Genomic DNA, 22,310 nt, shown 5'->3' on the forward strand with positions numbered 1-22,310 from the left:
AAACAAGACTTGAAGAAACAATTTAACTCCAAAAGCTTGACTCTAAAAACATAACTTAACTCCAAAAGGAAGCCATAAAAACAAATATTGACTCTAAACGCCAGTCTGTTAGGAAAGCTGGCAGAGCGTGACAGAGTCATCTTTATGTATAGCATGCTTGCATATCAGTCTATCAGAACATGTCTGTGTGTGAGTTTCTGAGATAAGATCTCTAAGAAAAATACAGAAATATTGTATATCTATAGCTGAGCAAACACACAACAGCATAATCAAATGAACTCTTTCTCTCAGGCGGGCCAACAGTTGCTTGTGGCAAATTGACTGTAGGAGTCGACTCCCACATCTAATTCAGTTCTTCTGCTTTCTAAAACAGTAAAGCCCCCAGACAGTGTTTTGAATGTGAACGAACTGTGCAGTATGTACATTTGGTTGAGCTAACATATGAGATCTTTAGCCTATATACTGATAAAGAAAGTGCATGCTTCAGCAGAACAAATGGCGGACAAATGAATCGCTTGTATCATATAAAGCATTCAAATCCTTAATCATGATTCAGCACACATACACACTCGCACATCTTTTCACAGCTAATCTAGTCTGTCTACAACAAAAACTGAGTCATACTGCTGAATCACTGTCTGATTATACAGTCTATGGTGTCTAAGCCTCTGCGTGAATCCAGGCTGGCTGTCTGTCGGCCTCATGATGTTAGTAAGGAGGTGCGCAATATCTGATGATCTGGTAGCATTCCCATTCAACTCAATGGGCTTTAGTCAGACAATGGAGAAAGATGCTCTCCGCAGCCACAGTTACAGGATCAACCAACAGGTGGGCTAAAGCTAAACATCTTTCTCTCTTAATGTTGTGACAAACCAATCTGACAATTAAACACTAGAAGTGACAAAAGCCAACTGTGTTGTGACTAATTTGCATTGATTACTGACCCTCCTGTCATTTCAAACCTGAAAGGCCCAGGAAGGTAGTAAAGAAATTGCTAAAACAATCCATGTGGTCGGCGTCGATAGCCTTGTGGGCAGCGTGTCAACATACAGCGCCATTGCATAGCGCACTCGGGTGTCCCGAGTTCGAATCCCAGACCCTTTTGCTTCCTGTCAACTCTAAACAGTCCTATCATCATAGAGTCAAAAATGTTCCTAAGATTAACAAAACTTTTACGGGTTTGGAACAACATGAGGGTGAGTAATTAATGACTGATTTTGCATTTTTTTGGAGAAATATCCCTATAACTGAATATATCAGCAAGTGGCAATAGTCTATATTCATTATTCAAAAAGAGATACCCAAATCAAGACCGCGGAACTAAAAACCATAAACGAAGCAGCATTTGCTTACCATTTTGAATATGTATTAGATGCTCAAGGAAGATGGCGTAAAATTAGAACAGCTTTCTGTGTGTCTTCTAGACTTTGTAATTTTCTCGTTTTCAACACCTCACTTTTTTTTCTCTTGTGAACTGATTCGCTAAGCTGATCAGCCAATAAGAGTGATCTATCTCACGACTGCCTGCCGCTGATTCAACATGCGAAGACAGCCTAAAAGAAGCCCCCAACTAGTGCCGACATAATCAACACCACAAAAAGTGGATTTTCAACAATGGACCAATGTTCACTAATGTCTGACTGTCAGTTTGTGGCAGCCTTTAGGTAACTTTCCCAGGGCATAAGTTACAACTTGGCTTTGTTGCAATGTGTACGGGGAATAAGTTAAAATTTACACACTACTATATTGTTTTTTTTCATTGCACCTTTAAATTTTGTTAAAATGTAAGTCTACATACAGATAAATATTTAAGAAAGCCTCAGAGCAGGATTAACGTCTGGCATGAAATAGCAAACTGACTGAAATGCATCAATGATCTCATGTTTCACCTGACAAGCTTCCATTCTTTAGACATGACAATGCTGACATTTACACTTATTTGCATTTTAAATGAGAAAACGTGAATAAATAACTTGCAGATCTTCAACACAAACTCGATCTAAACAGCACACCTCTAGTGTGCATCACTCCATGTTGTGCATGACAAATAAAATCAGTCTTAATAAATAAATTGTTATTGCTCCTTATTCATTTCAAATTGGATTTCAGTAGTTGCCAATGACCAGATCAAGATCCTTCAGTTTTCACTCTGATTGACATTGTCTAGAGCCCAAACCCCCAAACTTGGGGAGCTTCACCAGTGGATGGATATTTTGGGAGGTCTGTTGATGTTACAGGTCTAAAACTGAACCCCTAAAACAAGTAAGGAGGATTATTCATTAAGCTAAAATGCCGCCTAGGCAACAAAACAACACATCTTTGCACGTCTAATCAAATCAGTACACTAATGCAATACCTTATTCACATAGAATATTACTTTCTAAATTTAGTTGCATTTGTTTGCAATATACTCATGTTGACAGAACCAGACACTGACATTATTTGGGAATAATAATCATCCTTAAATGGTCTCAGGAGATTTGCAGGGGAGAGTTTAATCTAAGAGTACTTCTGCAAGGAAATACGTGAAAAAATAAAATAAATACAGTTATAAACACCTTAAAAAAATGGGTTTCATTATGCTTTCATTTGTAGGTAATGTTCACAAAGCCAATAAAAGACTAATAATAAATGTCTAATGCCTTCTCTGTAACCTCATTTATAGGAAATTACATCACAGGCCAAACTGAAATGTAATTCTAATTTAATTCCGGTATAATATAATCACATATGTCTGACATTTATTTGATAGTAGGAAATTTCACTTGCAACACCCATTATATTACAGAAGTGGTCGTATAAACAAATTAAATAAAAATAAATGATATTATTCCTCCATTATCATTTCAGTCAATTTTAAAATGTAGTTTTAAATGATTAAAAATAATTGAACACAATTTTGAGAAATGTTTCATGACAGACCCCTTTAACCAAAAATGGTCACATGCATGAATCTTGGGATCCGCATCCTGATGTGGTTCCTCTGTGCTAATTAACATCATACTGCGAGGTCAAATGTGAGCGTTATCGGGTTGAACCACATGACTCCAGCAGGTGACGGAATAATAAACACACGGAAATCATCTCACACGCCACTGATTCACCTTGATGAGATTACAAGTGACATTTCAATTTCCAGTGTCTGCAGGAGAAAAAAGGGAATAATAGCGGTCTTAGAAATGTATTATAAGAGGGGGGAAAACCACAACAAATGGCATCTTTAATATAAGTGCACAACACAAAGTTGCGAGTATCATGCTAGGTTGTAGTTGTGTTTTACAGAGGTCATAACAGGAGGAAGCAAATTTTCGCTGGTCTTCGAGTAATATCATCTATTTGTGTACAATGAAACCATACTGTAACTTTCAGCAAAAACAATCCAGTCCAAAAAGATCATCCATTGGATCTATTTCTTAATGGCACAGTAACAAAAAACCCAGCTGGGTCAAAGAAAAGTTGTGCTAAAATGATCATGAAAACCTGTTAAATTAGACAAACAGTCAGACAGATAGGATATTACTTCCAGACTTTACATTCTTTGCATCCGTTAAGCATATATTGCTAAATGGCTGGGCAAATGAGTGTGATCCGAGTCATCTTTCTATTCAACGCTTCACAACACTCTTAAAGGCCACATGCATTTCTCAGAGAGCGAGGAAGCTCATGTAGGCTTGATGAATTCCTCCTCCTTGTCATATCGCGCCCATACTGGAACGCTTGGAGGTAAGATTGATCAGGAGCTCTCTGAGAAAAGAGACCCTGCATTTACCTGTTCAAGTCCACAGTCAAAGTGAACTAAAAGAGTACAAAGTTACTGATAGTAACTACTATAAATATACAACTCCTCAACAAACAACAAATATGGAACCTGATCAATGGAAACCAATATGAAATCCAGAAATGGGAGGCAGATGTATTGAGAGTCTATTATGACTGCCCCCCTAATAGTCGACTACGTGTTAGTCGACCAGAAGAGGCTCGGTCAACCAACATTTTATTTTCACTTAGTTGCAGAAAAGCTAAATAAAAAATCTGCAGTCTGTGATGGACAGATCGTTAACAGCTGGTCTTTGTAGTAATACAGTACATCAGGCAGGGCATCCAAACGCTCACCTTTCATTCATCGACCTCAAATATGGATTATCATCTGAAATGTGTAAGTATTAGCAGCTTTACATGGCGCTCAATCTGACGTTAACCTCGAAAAATGTGCACTGTTCAGGTATCTGTGAGTGTTGAAGCATGCTAACTGTAGGACAGATGGAGGCACTGGAGTGCTAACTTGCTCTTAAAATAGGCTACTTGTTCATACAGATAAGATTAATACATAAGACTCTACTTTTATTTGTGGGCACTCACAATAAGAACAAAACATTGCGCTTTTGTAAAATAAAGAAAAAGCAAACAGGATGTGCTTTCTGCCGTCTTGGTCTCTGTGAATTCGAGCGTGAAACTCCGTGTATATCTTTGCCTTACCGACAAATATATCTATAGAGAGTGAAATGTCTACTTGCAAATTGACTAATTCAAATGGAAAACAAATATTCTCTGATTATGTAATCCATATGAAACATGCATACAGGCGCATTACTACTGCACAGATGATGAGTCAGTGTCATCGACTTCATATCTTAAACCGAAAACTATTGAAAGCACCAGTTATTAAAATGTTAATGCACTCTCCTTACTGTTTTTCCCTGACATTCATAATCATTAGTTCTGCTGGTGCACTGTGAAAGGCTTTATGCGTGTGCTTGAGCGCTTATTAGGCTATGTAGGCAATTAAAGGCTCATTATTATGATTTAAAAGATTTATTAATAAACTTACAGTTAGTCGACTAATGCTTAAAATGAACGACCAGAAAAAATAGTCGACCAGAAAAATCCTTAGTCTTATTATTTCTTAGTCTTATTTCTTATAGGCTGTGTATTATTCAGCTTCTAGTTAGTACACTGGCAAGGGAGGGAATTTTTAATAATAATAATAATAATAATAATAATAATAATAATAATAATAATAAAGCAGATATAAAAATAATATTAAACATAAGCAGAAAACCTCCACATATGCGATTCTAGATGATTACGATTCCAATTATTATATTTCCGAGCTCACTGTCCTCTTAACACATATTACAGCTTTGACATGCTAGTCAGTTCAGGTCAGATGCATCATTAGTACAGATATGCTATCGACTCAAAGGGACCCGGAGATTCATTGAACGATTACACAAAACACTGCTGCCAGTGATGACCGCTTCACAATTCTGTGTCTCATACATAAAGAGTGTCATTCTGGGTCCAGCAGTGTGACAGAGCCACATTTGCACTTCAGAGCAGCGCAGCAGGAATATTTTCAACGTGTCTACAGTGTCAAAACAAGTCACTACACTAATGGGGAGCTGATGAGATAAGAGCGATTTCATGCTCAAGGTTTGAAGATAAAAAGCAAGTGTGAGATGTTCCCAGCGGATTTGTATGTCAGCGTACTATAGAATGAAAATAGAGCAGTGACCTTAAAAAGGTCAAAGAGATTGGCTCATTTTGTGCATTTCTAAATAAAAAAATAAAATAAGGACTGAATAAAAAACACTTTGAATTACAATAACTGAACATGCTGTTAACCTTAACCTTAACCTTAATGTTTTTTTGTCTTAAAAATAGCATATATATGAATGACAAACAAAAAAAACATTCTATATAAAGGTGTTATTTATTTAAAAAAGTTAGCTGGCACCTGGATTTGCATCAGTTTTTAATAAAAAAATAAATAAAAATAACCCCTAACCACCAGGGGGAGCCCTCACCAGACTCTAAAATGTCGTTTCATCCTTTTTCCACTTCAGAGTAAAATATAAAACAGTTGATGGTGAGATGAAGTTAATAAATAAGAAATACATCTCACATTGTGAGATATAAAGTGACATTTACAAGAAAAAAATACAATTATCAGAAATAATGCCACAACTATGTCACTGAGAGCTATAAAGCTGCCTATCTTCATGTAGTTGTTTTTGACCTTTATTTTTCATTTATGGTATAAAACTGGATATGATATTGGATTTTTGACTCTTTCGTTGACCTTGCATGACCCTGTTTGAGAACTGACCTTTGTTTGGATTTACTAATGTTACCTTCCAGTTTACCGTACTTTAAAAAGTTTGGAGTTGGTAAGATTAGTCTGGTATTTATTTATTTATTTTACGTTTTCAGTGTCACATAATCCTTCAGAAATCCTTCTGATTATGTTGATTTACTACTGTTGTGTGGCTTAATATTTTAATGGAAACCGTGATACATTTTTCCTTTTCATAATTCTTTGATGAATGGAAAGTTTGAAATTTATTTGAAATTTGACTATAATATTCAGATATTCAGATGTCTTTACTGTCACCTTTGATTAGTTTAATGTGTCCTTGCTGAATAAAAGTATTGATTTCTTTAAATAAAATCTTACTCACTGTGGTCTGGAGGCCTCGGCTTGATCCGTCTGGAGCTTCTCTCCTCCCTCCACCTCCATGGTGCAGTACACGATCCGGTTAGGAGCAACGGATTTCAGCCCCTGCACCTCAATGATCACAATCTGGGTGAAGGAAACAAGACCACACGATTAGACTTCACATGACAATTGAAACACAACCAAAGAGTGCTTTTTGGCAATTAGCTGTTTATACAATCCAATCACTAAAAATGTAATTTTGACAATTCCTTGTTCAAACACTTTACTCAAGTGGAATTAATGTTTTTATTGAACCATTCAAGTGCTTTGTAGCTGTAATCATCACAAGCAGCAAGGTGATGGTGAATTGTAAAGCAACGATGGCATCTTTGGCATCAAATATCTACCTCCAAAGAAAACGAGAGCACTACGTCAGATTTGGAGAGGGGCAAGTCGCTCTCATCGCCGATGTCCAGGAAGCTGTTCATGGGTGTGAGTTTGGGCTTGATTTTGGGCTTGAAGTCTTTGGCCACAGGTTGGCTCTCCAGGTTTGCCATCAGCAGGTTAACGGACGACCTGAGCTCCTCCACGTACATCATCTCCATGTCTTTGGAAATAAACTTTGGAAACTTCCTCTCCTATTGGACGCAGCAGGAAACAGGATGAACACTGCGACTTTAAGACACCCGTACAGTTGATTCCAACTTACCATTAGTCAAAAATGGATTACATAAAAGATTAACAATTAATATTTGGGGGGAATTTTTATTTTTATTGTTGTTTATTTAATATCAATTTACATTTACTCATGCAACATGAATGAATAATCAACAATACACTACAATTATTTAGTTTTACTTATTTAGTTTTTTAAATGTTTCATATTTTATATTATTTAATATTATTAACTCAATAATGGCTATGAATAATTCACTGAACGAGTTCACAATGTAACTGATTAGTCCACAATGTGTTGTATAAATGGCGCAAATACTAATATTTAATAATAAAAAGCAATTTCAAAAGTTCAAAGTGTTTCACATTTATTTAACAGCTCTGAATGAGTCCACAATATGACTGGCTCAATCCACAATATGCTAAAAATAGCCAAACCAATAATATTTTTTGCTAAATAATTAGTCAGATTTTTAAAATGACATTTATTTATTGAATTATTAAAAAATAGCATGAATGAGCATATAAGTTAAAAAATTACACACATACAGTGTATATATATATATATATATATATATATATATATATATATATATATATATATATATATATATATATATATATATATATATAGTAGTTTTTGTTGTTGCTGTTATTTTATATTATTTACACTGTAATGGATCTGAGTTCAATTCAAAACTGTTTGAGACCTTTACAATTTTTTTCACCAAACTCATAAAGAGTTGATTCGTAAGAGTCTTGTGTCTGCAACTTGTATGTGAAGAAAACACTGAAATGCACTCATTTGATAACACACTTAATGCACCTTTAAAACTGTAAGAAAACAAACTTGTCTTATTTGATTCCATTTTAAACAGCAATAGTGTAGTTTTTGTATTTTTTTTTTTTACCAAAAGAGAGAAGCAGCTGAAGTTGTCTTACTCTGGCTATTTTCTCGGCCTGCTGCAGTCTCCCATCCAGCTCTCTGCGGATCTGCGCTGCCTGCTCGTCCACATTGTCCAGCTGCACGGAGAACACGAGACAAAGCTTATCTGTCTGACACGGCTTACTGAACCCATTACCCACAGGTAGATCTAGATAGATCAGAGCTGACCACGGTCAAAAGATGTGCAAGATAGGCTTAATTACCACCATGATTCGACGTGTAATCTCTTTAGAGCCTCGTGAAGCAGCGGTGGTACTTGGCCGTGCCATACCGAGGAGACATGAGATCATAAAAACGTTTAATGTCTTTATCCGTTCGCTGAGCGGCTCTGGCATGCCCTCAAATGAAGCGTTTTAGGAGCGTGAAACACACACACACACAAAAGTGACACACAAACACGCCCACACAGCACTTCTGGCATGTTGACAACACAGGGATTCCTCTCCACGAGTGGGAAATCTCTCTGTATCTCACACACACACCACCCCCACCGGAGCACTGTTTCCACTTGATAAGCTTTTCTCCCTTTGGCAGCAGTGGGATGGACTCCGCTCCCATTCCACACTGCACTATTGCTGCACCACACTAGCTCACCCGAAGTTTCTTTCTCGGTCTGCTGTGTAAAGTGATGCTGTAAACCGCAGAAGAACATGTGAAGACTGAGTGCTGGTGTCCGTAACGAGGCCGGCTAATGTCTGCCATGCTTTACTGAGCTGCCATCACATGCTCCCATCACATCAACCTTCATTAGCGACTCATTCGATTAACATATGCAAATCCACAAACGCCTCAAAACCTCACAGAAGGAGCGTGTGGGAGAAAGCAGAGCAGATGAAGGCCTCTTGTCAGCCCGGCGCGGGTCTGGTCATATGTGGGAGGCCTTAATGATGCCGCTAGCCACGTCTAGGCAGATGGAAAGAGGCCGATCGGTGTGTTAGGAGTGAAGTAATGAGAGCATCACAGGGATGAAAACCACTGGTAAACTCCACTAATAACAGACCTAATGACCCCAGCAACAACAGCAGGGCAAGGTCAGGGCGGGATGTGATCAAAACGATCACGCGAATAACATCTCTACTTCACAGCATTGGTCTTCAAATCTGTTCGGTTGAAGGAATATTTTTCATTTCATGAGCAATATATGCATAAACGGAAAATTAGAAGAGCACTGGGAAGTGAATGAAACATGCATTACGATAAAGGCCACTAATTAAGAATTAAAGGTGCCATCTACTTCAGTTTCTGACAGGTAATTAAGGCTTGTGCAAAAGCAGATAATCAGCAACATTCATAGCTTATTTATAACTAATTAACGTCTAATAACTCTTGTGTTTGCTGTCAGCCTGCTATTTAGACTGTGCGCTATACGTCTGAATGCATGCCCCAAGAACTGTGACATTTAATTAAGATAAGGTTGGACCTGTAGTCAGGATCAGGGCCAGTCAGATTGTGCTTCAGCTTCACTTGCTGCACCTGTGAATTACAAAGAGTTCTGCCGAAATCACCCATCTGTTATTCTCAGAGAAGCGCACAAGATACATTTAATATCCTAATCATTTGCAAGGTGTCCTAATGTAATTCATTTTCTTAATGAGTTGCTCTTAATGGACGTGCAGGAATATTCATTTGAGCTACTACAAACCTTCCATCCTGTGGGGTTCAAAAACATGTTGTTGTTGTTTTTTTCCAGATACTTTAAAATATTTTTGTGAAAACAGCTAAATTAATATTCTCATATATAAAATGTATGATATTAAATATTATAAAAAACATAGTGTAATTAAAATAATCCTGATTCTAATTATTCACAACAACAACAACAACACAAATATAATCATTATTATTATTTAAAATAATAATTTTGGATTGGATAAACAATTTAATATAATAATGATTATGACAGTTATAAATGTCAATAATTTTATTATAATAACATCAACTTTATTATTATTATTATTATTATTATTATTAATAAACATTTGTAAAATTGTGAAACACTACATTTAAAATATATTAATTGAATAATACAAAAATACAATGTAATTAATTTATTAATTATGATTATAATAATAATAATAACAATGATAATAATGATTTTGGATTAGATAATATAATAATCCAAAATATATATATTGATAGAAATTTTTGTAATTTTATCGTTTTAATTGCTTTTTTTATTTAAATATTTGTAATCAACTTAATTTAAAACTTATGCAAAGAAAGGATTAGTAGTATAATATAATATAATATAATATAATATAATATAATATAATATAATATAATATAATATAATATAATATAATATAATATAATATAATATAATATATGTTTTACTTACAGTAACTTATTCAGCCTTGCAATCCTCTGAAAATGTCAGTTTTTTTTAGATGTCAAAAAAGTTTTTCTTGTTTTTATACAGCAAGCTTTGGAAATCTTGATTGGCAGATGGAAAGTTAGAGATGTCATGAATTGCTGGTTTTGACAGTCAGAATGACCATGTCAGCCGTTTCCCAGCACAATGACGCAAACAGTGGCTGAATAGAGAATAATAAAACTGCCAAAACACAGGCAGCGGCGTGGACATCCCAATGAAATATGCCAGCCGTACAGAAGTATTTTGCTCATAATGCATTAAAATGGCTTGATTGTGGCTTTCTTTGAGGAGAACATGGTCAAACACCTCCCCAGAGCCACACACATATGCACACCAGATTCTTTTCTGTTGCCGTGTTACCAACTTGTTAGCTTTTCTTTAGCTGCTCTATTTTGGTTAGTTTGGCAACAATTTCTATGACAACAAGCCTTAGGAGCGCCCTAATGAGAGACGTCACCAGCCTGGAGAAAAGCATGCTGCAGTCACGCTCTAATCTTCCTCAGCTTTCTTCACCCCCCTCATCTAAATTAGCAAACCAATTAAAAGGCAGCCACCAGCTTTATTCTTGCACGGAACTGAAAGAATAAAAAAGAAGGTATGGTTGTCTTTCTGTACTAAGCCCAGGTGCTTTGGTGAATATTCACAGTAAATTAATGATGCTTTATCTGGCCATACAAGATCAAAGAACATTGGAATGATTTTAATTAGCTTTTTATTTGGTCTTTAATACTTGTTTTTTAACAGCAGCTCTCATTTAAGCTTTAACAGCAATTAGACAATCAACAAAAGCCAAGTTCTGTGAATCAGTTTATTTAAATGAACCAACTCCAACAGACTCGGACTTCCCCTTATACTGTTATTGACGATAACCATGATGAGAAATACTTATATAAATGTTAATACTACACATGTGATAATGAATAACCAAACCAATTCTACAGACGATATTATGATGATCATAAATTCTTTTGGCCAGGATAATTGCCTAGTAAAAATATGATATCATGGCAGCCGTACTTTGATTCAGTGATTAATCTGAATTATCAGTCGGTCATATTGAGACTAAGAATGATTATAATTGGATAAAAATATAATTAAAAAATATATATTTTTTATAAAAAATATTTGTATAAAAATATATATTTGTTATTTCATTTATGCAATAAAACTTGTACAGAGTTGGGTAATTTCTGTGAACTGTTTGTGAATCAGTTCACGCTGCAATGAATGCGATTTAAACTCAACTCGTAGTTTAATCTGGATCACTCAAAACGGTTTAAAATATTACTCACCATGTCTCATTTTGATTCATTTCTGTGAACTGTACATGAATCAGTTGAATCTGTAATGATTCATTTCAAAACACTGTTAAAGATTTGTCATCATTCAAAATTGAGGAAAAGGAGTTTGATTTGACATATTAAAATGTCTAAGTAAACATTGTTATATATAATGCATAATTAATTTATTAATAATGCATATTGTAATGCTATATTTTCATAAATAACAGTAACTAACTAAATAAAAAAATTGTCTGACAATTAATACAGTAGTTAAGTATTATAATGAATATTAGAATTAATGAACTGAGGTTGCAATTATTGTGATCTTAAAATCATTATAAGGTGTTTTACAAAGCATAATCAACGCATTAAAATACTTCATACATGAAGCATTCAAGTGTTACCAGATCTTCTTTAATACTTTGTATTCTGTTTTGAGTATTAAATTAAATTACATTTATGCATTAAGCAGACTCTTTTATCCAAAGCGACTTACAGTGCATTCAGGCTATCAGTTTTTACATATCATATCATATCATGTGTTCCCGGGGAATCGAACCCCCAACCTTGCGCTTGATAAAGCAGTGCTCTACCAGTTGAGCTACAGGAACACTATACATATAAATTTAAAAAATTAAATTAATTTAAATATCATCAGTGCAAAAAATGGCTAGCTATTCAAAATAAATAAATAAGAAATTAACATTCCATTTTTTGTAATAAAAAAAAAAAACATAAAATAAAAGAAGCAAAACCCTTTGTAACTCAATATTTTTTAGCCGTAAGCCAGTAAGTGTCGCCTCTGCTTTAGATGGTCCGCCCTGACCCTGTCAGACAGATATGAGTATCGCTGCACCATCAGAGGTGGTAATTCATTACTGCTTCACCGTGGCTCACCTGCGCAGCGCGTCCTCCGGCCCCGGCGCGGCGCGCTAACGAGAGATGACAGGGTGGCGAGAGCGCGAGGCGAGGCTGAATGTGTTCATTAGGAAGAGGATGACAGGTGCTGAGAGGAGAACAGCGACTGGCCTCTCTGATCAGAAGGGCACAGCTGGATTTCTCAGTGTGTCCACCTGAGACGCGACCCGCCTGCCTGTCCGCCCAACCAGATGTTCCACACCTCACAGGCGCTGATTTATTATTCTGACTGATTTAATGGGGTCACCTCATCTATGCTTGACCATGAGATTTAAAAGAAGAGTTTCTGTAACCAGGAACATTCTTTTAAGGGTTAATAATAATAAATAAAAAAACACATTCTATAAACTACTATTGTGTGTCTTTCCCTCTCATTCCCTTCAGTTTGTCTCTGTTTGTATCTACAGTATCCAGTCAATCTCATTTTATCCGGTTCATTTCTTTCTGTTATTGTTCTCTGTTGTTTCTTGGATCTCGTCTGTCTTCATCCTCCTTTACTCAGACGCATCAGTCTTTCTTTCTCAGTCTGTCACTTCCCTGCACTCATCTGTCGCTGCCTCCTAGCCCTGTTATAGATCTTCCTCTTCCTCTGTGTGACACCCTCCACTTACTGACATTTCAATTGTCAAGCTTACCGTCTCTTTCGGTTTCCCTCATTCTCTTCCCGCAGCATTCACCCCGTAATGGAATATGACACCGGGTGGAGCAGCTATCAGAGAAAAATACTTCTCGTTTAAAGCAAGACGGATCTAGCCAGGAAAAGCAAAATGAACAACGGACTCCGTGTTACTCGTATAGTATTTGGCAGGAAAAAAACGTGTGATTTCTCAAAGGGAATGTAGCTTTAAGGACAGGTATGTCAACATAAAACTCTAATATAGGAGTAGTTATGTACGATCACAAAGAGTTGTTTATTACACAGAATCTGTACCAATATCATGGACCATAACTGTCAGCATCACTTGGCCACTTGGAGTGTAGTTTGGGCTCCTCCTCGACACATCCTATAAATGTTGTTATACAGTACGTCTTTCATATGTCCAGTCTGTTTTTCTTCATTAGTATCATGCAATTTTATAGGAGGTGTTGAATTTTACAGTATCTTTAGCTCCTTGCATTTTTTTTTTATCATGTAGATAACAGGTTAAGTAAAATTATGAACACGTAATATACTGCAGCACATAAATTTTGCAAAATGATCAACTTTGTAGTTATTTATTCTAGCTGACTTATGAGCTTATTCTAAGGTAAATGTACTGTTACGTGTCATTGTTCACAAGCTTTACACGGTTTCCACATTGAATTGTTTATTTCGTACTCAAGTAGCAAAGAGAAAGATACGATGGGTTCATGTTCTGCTTCCGAGTCCTTAATACGGTTACGTTCACACAGAATACGGTTATTTATGGGCGTGACAAACGGCATTCTACAACCGAACTCGCACTCGAGTTACGACATAACCCCCCCCCCCCATATTTTTGACACATTTAGGATTAAAATGTCACACCTATTAAAATTTAACTACTAAAGAAAAAATATTACACACATATATATATATATATATATATATATATATATATATATATATATATATATATATATATAAATATTTACACACTTTCCCCTTAATAAATAAAATAAATAATAAAAAAGTTATGCATCAATTACTCATATTCAGCCTTATAAATGCTAAAACTTTGTACCTCTTTCGCAGAATCTCACATGACATGTGCGCAGAAATATACTTAATGACCACAATTTATTCCCTAGATTTAATAATTTGTCCCCTTATTTAAGATACATTGTAGAAATGATTTACAATCCATTCCTCATTTTAGTTAAATTCTGGCCACAGTTTAGAATTCGTTCCCTTAACTTAATCCATTACAAATCATGCCCATGATGTACTAATTGATTTAATCCAAACAAGCCAAAGATTTACTAAAACTAGGGTCAAAAATGTTTGAATTTATTTTCTGGCATGTCATGTGCTTGGCTCCATGCTCTCTAAATGGACATACACTGACATACACTCACACACGAGTAAGTCTGAAGGTAGAAAATGAACAGCAAGCTGGTGAGTCAGTGTGCAGGAGTGGAAGATAATAATCAATGAAGGAAACGACCGAGAATGGAAAAATCCAAGAATAGCTCTCTAACCCCCCCTCCCCCCTTTTCCCATATCCTCTCATTTCTCCTTTTTATATTTATCTGCATCTGCATCGCTTCTTCTGTGTCATCACATTTCTTGACAGCTCAAGTGTAAAAATCAGAAGGGGTCAGGATGGGTGACAGGTCGATTAGTGAGATTGACTTTGGAGTTCATGTAGACCTTTTTTGTTTCTATGCAGCAGTGCATAAAAAAACAAGTTATCAAATCCAAAAATACATTTTAAGACACTTAGACATTTTTTTTCTAACATTTTGCCATACATATTTTAGCATTTTTATGCTACTTCGATCTGAAAACACACCTCTAGTTCAGTCCCTGTCATTAACTCCCAGTCTATTTGCTTTGCTGTACAGTATTCCTTGTATTTTTTACTACACCACTCATAAATTCACACTTCTTTGCCCTTTAAACACACGCACATGAGTGATTTATCGAATGCTGAGCCACCAGCTAATGCTGAATCTCACATGCAAAGCAAACAAATTTTTAAATGTCAGCGGACACGGATCCATAAAACGCACACAGGTGCGTAAACTCTTAATAAGCACCGAGAGAGATTAGCACCAGTAGTTCAAGCCTGATTTGATTGGAACCTTGGTGCAACTTCACCTCATTAGTCGACAACAACGTACAGCTACAAAAGGAAACGAACATGTGATCTCTTCGAACCGTAATACAATAGATTCAAGTATTCAGAAAACAACATGCCGCCTTCTGGGTCGTAGATGTGCAGTTTAAAAAGCAATGCTGTGCTTAATGGCAACAGATCTGATATACGCAGATGAAATGAAGCCTGAACAAAAACAAATTAACATTACATTAAACCGAAAGAAATCTCACTTTTCTTTATTTTAAGAAATGTTACTGTTGCCGCTCTTAAATACTAATAAAAGAAGTTCAATTCATCCCTTAGTTTGTAAAAGCTTACAAAATTGTTTACAATAACGCATTTTCAATGGAGGTCTAACTGAACCACATTAAAATACACACTGTTTTGATACTATTGCCTCAATACTTTAACATTGCATGCGTTAATATAAATTTAATTATAACAAACAAAAAAAGTAAGTACATTAAAAATAAATAAATAAACAATCAAAATAAATAACTGTATAAGGAAATGAAGATAATTTATCAAACCATAAAATCACATACATTTTTATCTGAGAGACATGAAATGTGTACTTTTAAAGAACTTTTAAAAATGATCTGACGACAAAAAATAAAATAAAAAATAAAATAAATAATTAAATTTGAATCTATAAAAATAAATAACTACATAAAATACATAATAAAAAAAAGTACTTAAACTTTACAAAGACATGTGGATAAACTGAAGACAACATCTTGAAGCAGCACTATGTAATTTTTGGCACACTAGGGGTTAATAAACAGAACTGCATGCATCCCGCAGAAGAACACTCTAACCAGAGCCACTTCTCTATGTTTAGGTCTATGGCGATTCACACAGGTATGTGTTAGTGACAACTAGGGTTGGGTACAGAAACCCGGTGCCAGTATGGTGCCTCATTTCAGTGCCTCTAAAATCAGAATCAGAATCAGAATCAGAATCAGAAAGAGCTTTATTGCCAAGTATGTTTGCGCATACAAGGAATTTGTTTTAGTGACATAAGCTTCCAGTACACAGAGACACCAACACACAGACAAAAAATAAAAAATAAAAAAAATAAATGTAGCCAAATAAATAAGTGTATAAACAATTGTGCTATAAATGATAATGGGATAGGATTGAAAAAGATGCAGGGATGTACTAGAATGGAGGGGTAACAAATAAATATAAGGATGTTGCACTTTTGTTTGCATAAGCATAAGTGGGGAACATTTTAACTGTTCATGAGGTAGATTGCCTGGGGGAAGAAACTGTTTTTGTGCCTTGCTGTTCTGGTATTTGCGGCTCTGAGACGCCGGCCAGATGGCAAAAGTTCAAAAATGGGGTGACTTGGATGTGAGGGATCCAGAGTGATTTTATGAGCCCTTTTCCTCACTCTGGATGTATACAGTTCTTGAAGGGTGGGCAGGGGAGCACCAATAATCCTTTCAGCAGTCCGAACAGTTCTCTGTAGTCTTCTGATGTCCGATTTTGTTGCTGAGCCAAACCAGACAGTTATAGAAGTACACAGGACAGACTCAATGACGGCTGAGTAGAACTGTTTCAGCAGCTCCTGTGGCAAGTTAAACTTCCTCAGCTGGCGAAGGAAATACAACCTTTGTTGGGCCTTTTTTACAATGGAGTCAATGTGATTGTCCCACTTCAGGTCCTGAGAGATGGTGGTTCCCAGGAATCTGAATGACTCCACTGCAGTCACAGGGCTGTTCATGATGGTGAGTGGGGAAAGTGCAGGGGGGTTTCTCCTGAAGTCCACAATCATCTCCACTGTTTTGAGAGTGTTCAGTTCCAGGTTGTTAAGACTGCACCAGACAGCCAGCTGCTCAACCTCTTGTCTGTAAGCAGACTCATCACCGTCCTGGATGAGGCCGATGTAGTGTCATCTGCAAACTTCAGGAGCTTGACAGAGGGGTCTTTAGAGGTGCAGTCGTTGGTGTAAAGGGAGAAGAGCAGAGGGGAGAGAACACATCCCTGAGGGGCACCAGTGTTGGTGGAGCTGCTGTTTGATGTGAATTTCCCCAGTCTCACTAACTGTTGCCTATCTGTCAGAAAGCTGGTGATCCACTGACAGATAGAGCTAGGAACAGAGAGCTGGGTCAGTTTGGTCTGAAGGGCTGTTGGGATGATGGTGTTGAATGCCGAACTAAAGTCCACAAACAGGATCCTCACATAAGTCCCTGTTTTGTCCAGATGTTGCAGGATGAAGTGCAATCCTATGTTGATTGCATCATCCACGGACCTGTTTGCCCGGTAAGCAAACTGCAGGGGGTCCAGTAAGGGTCCAGTGATGTCCTTCAGATAACCCAGAACCAGTTTTTCAAATGACTTCATGACGACAGACGTTAGAGCCACAGGTCTGTAGTCGTTAAGTCCTGTTATCTTGGGTTTCTTTGGGATGGGGATGATGGTGGAGCGTTTGAAGCAGGAAGGTACTTCACACAACTCCAGGGATCTGTTGAAGATCTGTGAAAAGATGGGGGCCAGCTGGTCAGCACAGATTTTCAGACAGGCTAGTGTAACACCATCTGGGCCTGGTGCTTTTCTTCTTTTGTTCTTCTTGAAGACCTGGCGCACATCATCTTCACAAATGCCTGGGCGATCGATTGAAATATTTGTCCTGGTTCTCCGAAATGTACACCAGAAGCATGATGTCGCTAGGCTTTTTTTAGTGGGACTCTAGTGGCTCCATAAACTGTACACAAATTTGCGATCGCCTCAGAGTGAGCCCCCTTAAGTTTCATATGAAACCGGCGTCAGACCGGTCTCCTCTCCATCTTTCAGCGCGCTCTTCAATCTGCAATCTGCGGTGTGTGTTTATCGATAGATTGTTAGAATATCCGTATCTGTGCAGTTCTTTGTCATAAATAAAGTTTACAAAAGGTCACGAGGGAGCAATCGGCTTCTCATCTACTGTAAAGTTTTTGCTCCGTTCACCGCTCATCACACTGTTTCCTCTGGCGAAAATCTAACCCTTAACACATATGAACACATACTTTAATTATACTTATTTAAATTTACTTAATTTTTTTAAACATACTTTATACATACACTATTCTGCAAAAGTCTTGTTGTCTGTTGTCAGACTTCTGCTTGTGCATTCAACAATCTCACTAGATCATTATTCAAATGGCAAAAATGAATGTTTGGAAATGTAAACTGATATTTCCTACTGACATACTACAGCAAAAGATATAAATAACTAACTTAAAACCCTTTTTGTGGGGTGAAAATACTAATGTGCCTAAGACTGTACTTTACAAACGACATTGTTGCTAGTTTATAAAGAATGAGCATACAGTAATTCACTGAACTGATTAAAGACAGTGCCAGACAGCACTCATCTGAACTAAATATCAGAGAGATTGACAGAGATACAGTAGAAACATTATGTGTGGTTTTGTATTAAATAATGACCCAGATCGTGAAATCATTTATTAGCCTTAGAGTAAGGGAAGCTTGGGAAATGAGAGCATCCAAGGAGCGTGTGAATGCTATGGATTTATTTTAAATGTTCTTTAATGCTATCCCTTTTAGGCTTTATTTATTTATTTATTTAAAAATATATTTTTTAAAGTATCGGTTCAGGCAACGTTTAGGTATCATTTTAAAAGTATCGAAATGACACCGATATCTTATAAAACCCAATCGATACCCAACCCTAGTGACTATTCAGGATAAGACAAAAATCTGGTTTTGAAGATGAATTCATGATGTTTTCGCTCATTACATACAATACAGAAATAGGTACATATCGCTGCTTTAAGCATAATCTTCAGTTCCCTGATTTTACTCCACCATAAGATCTCAGTTAGATGCCAAATGTGCCAATTAATGTTGGGCTCAAGCCGCCTAATTGCACTAATCTGCTAACGGCCATAACGATGAAAAGGGCCGTCCGTGAAGACCACCCACCACATCTCTTTTACTCCTCCTGTCCCCTGGGGAAAGCCTAGTGACAGATAACACGAGGGCAAGCCAGTTGGCCAATTTCCCATCAACCCCTGACCTTTCTGCAATGTCTTCAAAGCCTCTGATGACGGACTGAAGCCACCTGTGCTCAGGAGATTACGGTAAAGGGCAAAGGATTAAAGGCAATAAACTGCGTACCTCGATTAGGAGAAACACGCAACACAACGTGTAATTGTTAAAAAAGAAAGTCTCATTAAATTCCAAAAGAAAAGCCCTGGGTTGTTTGTCATTTGGAAGCCATTAAGTTGAGAAATATCATAAGTGACTTATGGGATACAAAATGCAGAGGCAAGTAGTATGTAGTCTTGAGCAAATTCTGACAAATATATGCAAAGAACCATATTTTCTTGAACATAAATCACTTTTTATCATCTGAAATGTGTTGCAACTTACATACCAAAGTGGCATTTAGATTTATGCTGAATGAGAGAAGTACATGAGCTCAAGTTCATTTATACAGCAAATGTCCCAAATGGTGATATTACTTTACATAAATTTAAGGAATGCATTTAATGAATAGCAGTAATTTATGTTTATTTGATACTTTTCTACTTCTATTCTGTACTAAATGCCATTATACAAAGGATTTGTTGCGCAGTGACTGGAATTAACATACATGGTTGTAATGTTCGGTTTCATTTACTAGTATTTTACATTATTCCTGAATTTTATTATATAATTGGCCTTTTTTTGACACTGTGCGACTTATAGTCAGGTGCATCTCATTTTTAGGAAATTATGTTATTGTTATTTCTGCAGAATTGTACAGATTCTCCTCAAAAAAAAATTTTTTTTTTCTATATTAAGGAGATCTTGCACCTTAAATCAATTATGTATGACATGCTTGCAGAAGATTATTCGGTAACACTTTAGTATAGGGTCCAATTCACACTTATAACTACTTGCTTATTAGCATGTCTATTATTTACATATTGGCTGTTTATTAGTGCTTATAAAGTACATATAATGCATGACATCCATAATCCTATTCAATACCCTAAACTTAACAACTACCTTATAAACTATCAATAAGCAGCAAATAAGGGGTTAATTGAGGCAAAAGTCATAATTAATGGTTAGTTAATAATGAGAATTGGACCCTAAAATAAAGTGTGACCGATTATTCTATTAAAAATAGAAAAGTTGCAACTCAACTCACCATATATAAGAAAAAAAAAAGATAATACACTTAGAAATGTTTCTCTTAGATGCAAATATGTGCAAATTAAAGTACATTAACAAAAACAAAGAAATGGTTCGGACCTTTTATAAATGCAAGACTGAAGAAGGTCTGCTGGGACTAAAACGTTTTGGAACAAAAGCGTTCATCCAAATCATCTGCTCAAGGAATCTGGGACCCAGCAATTCATTTTTGTTTGTAAATGTCCCTCTGAGGACTTTCAAGGTTTTTGGGCAATTGTTCTGAGACCACGCATGTCCACATGTCAGAGAACACAGAAAAAGCTATTTGTTTCTTATGAAAGAAAATCATACGCGGCTTTAAAATCTTTCCTGAGAAATTAAGGATGGTGGAAATAAAACACAACTGAATAGAATAATATTAATCAAATGTGTCATAAATTGTGTAAACAGCCATTGTTAAAAGCCACAGAGATGAAGCTGTCATGGTCAAACCCCTATAAATTTGCTATCTCTGAAAACCAGAGATAAAACTCTGGCATATATGGTCTCATGGCCACGGTGGGAAGTCGTGGGCTAATGGTTAGAGGGTTGGACTCCCAATCGAAGGGTTGTGAGTTCTAGTCTCGGGCCGGACGGAATTGTGGGTGGGGGTAGTGCATGAACAGCTCTCTCTCCACCTTCAATACCACGACTTAGGTGCCCTTGAGCAAGGCATCGAACCCCCAACTGCTCCCCGGGCGCCGCAGCATAAATGGCTGCCCACTGCTCCGGGTGTGTGCTCACAGTGTGTGTGTGTGTGTGTGTTCACTGCTCTGTGTGTGTGCATTTCGGATGGGTTAAATGCAGAGCACAAATTCTGAGTATGGGTCACCATACTTGGCTGAATGTCACTTTCACCTTCACCTCAGTGAAATTCACAAAAAACAAACATCCTCTAGAAAATAAATATAGAAACGGTATGTGACAAAAGAAGTATGTCCGAATTCATAGTACATAATTAAAAAAAAATATATATATATAGAATAGCAATATTTCTTTAAACAAACAAACAAACAAACATTTATTATTATTATTTAAATACACAAAATAAAAATGTATTATAGAATAAATAACATAAAATAAATAATATTATAAATATTATTCTTATTCTTAAATAAATTTGTAAATAACCTTAAGAAATGGCATTATTGAAATTTCACTGTTAAAATATCTAGAAAATGACAGAAAACAATAATAATTTGAATGAATAATGATAATAATAATATAATTTCACATTGCAACTGTAACATTACAATCCTAGCATTTATGGCTCTCTTCATTTCTTAGTTTTTAAATGCTCTTGTGTAAAATCAAAAGGGAACCCTAAAGCTTCTCTTTTGTTAATGAGCGCTTCTCATTACAAGTAAAGGAAACTGTTTGGTAAATTTTGCATTCCTAAATGCACCTTAACATTTGTTGTAGGGCTGGATGATGAATCACATGTGACTGTCATGCATGTCTCGTCAGTAAAGCTGGTTCTGTGATTAGTAGTAAATGTCCATCACCTGCTTTCAAATGGAGCGGCACTTACTTCACAGAGCTGTAGTTCGCTAACAAGCTATGCAATATCGTGTTCATAACCGCATGCGATTCATCTGCGATTATGATGCGGTATTAAGTAGCTTGTCAGCGAACTACGGCTCTGTGAAGTAAGTGCCGCTCCATTTGAAAGCAGGTGATGGATATTTAGTACTAATCACAGAACCAGCTTTACTGACGTGAC

General features: G+C 36.4%; 1 protein-coding gene across 7 annotated transcripts in view; it reads right to left on the reverse strand.

Annotated features, from left to right (window-relative positions):
* cadps2 (Ca++-dependent secretion activator 2) overlaps positions 1 to 22,310 on the reverse strand; it is a 122,803-nt gene that overhangs the window by 53,958 nt on the left and 46,535 nt on the right. For all 7 annotated transcript variants that reach the window (XM_052597786.1, XM_052597785.1, XM_052597784.1 and 4 more), the window contains exons 4-6: positions 8,057 to 8,137; positions 6,847 to 7,077; positions 6,462 to 6,583 (exon numbers count right to left, since the gene is read on the reverse strand). In XM_052597786.1, coding sequence (XP_052453746.1) covers positions 6,462 to 6,583; positions 6,847 to 7,077; positions 8,057 to 8,137 — 434 coding nt within the window. The remainder of the gene's footprint in view (positions 1 to 6,461; positions 6,584 to 6,846; positions 7,078 to 8,056; positions 8,138 to 22,310) is intronic.

This window comes from Carassius gibelio, chromosome B25, assembly GCF_023724105.1.
Source record: "Carassius gibelio isolate Cgi1373 ecotype wild population from Czech Republic chromosome B25, carGib1.2-hapl.c, whole genome shotgun sequence".
NCBI lineage: Eukaryota > Metazoa > Chordata > Actinopteri > Cypriniformes > Cyprinidae > Carassius > Carassius gibelio.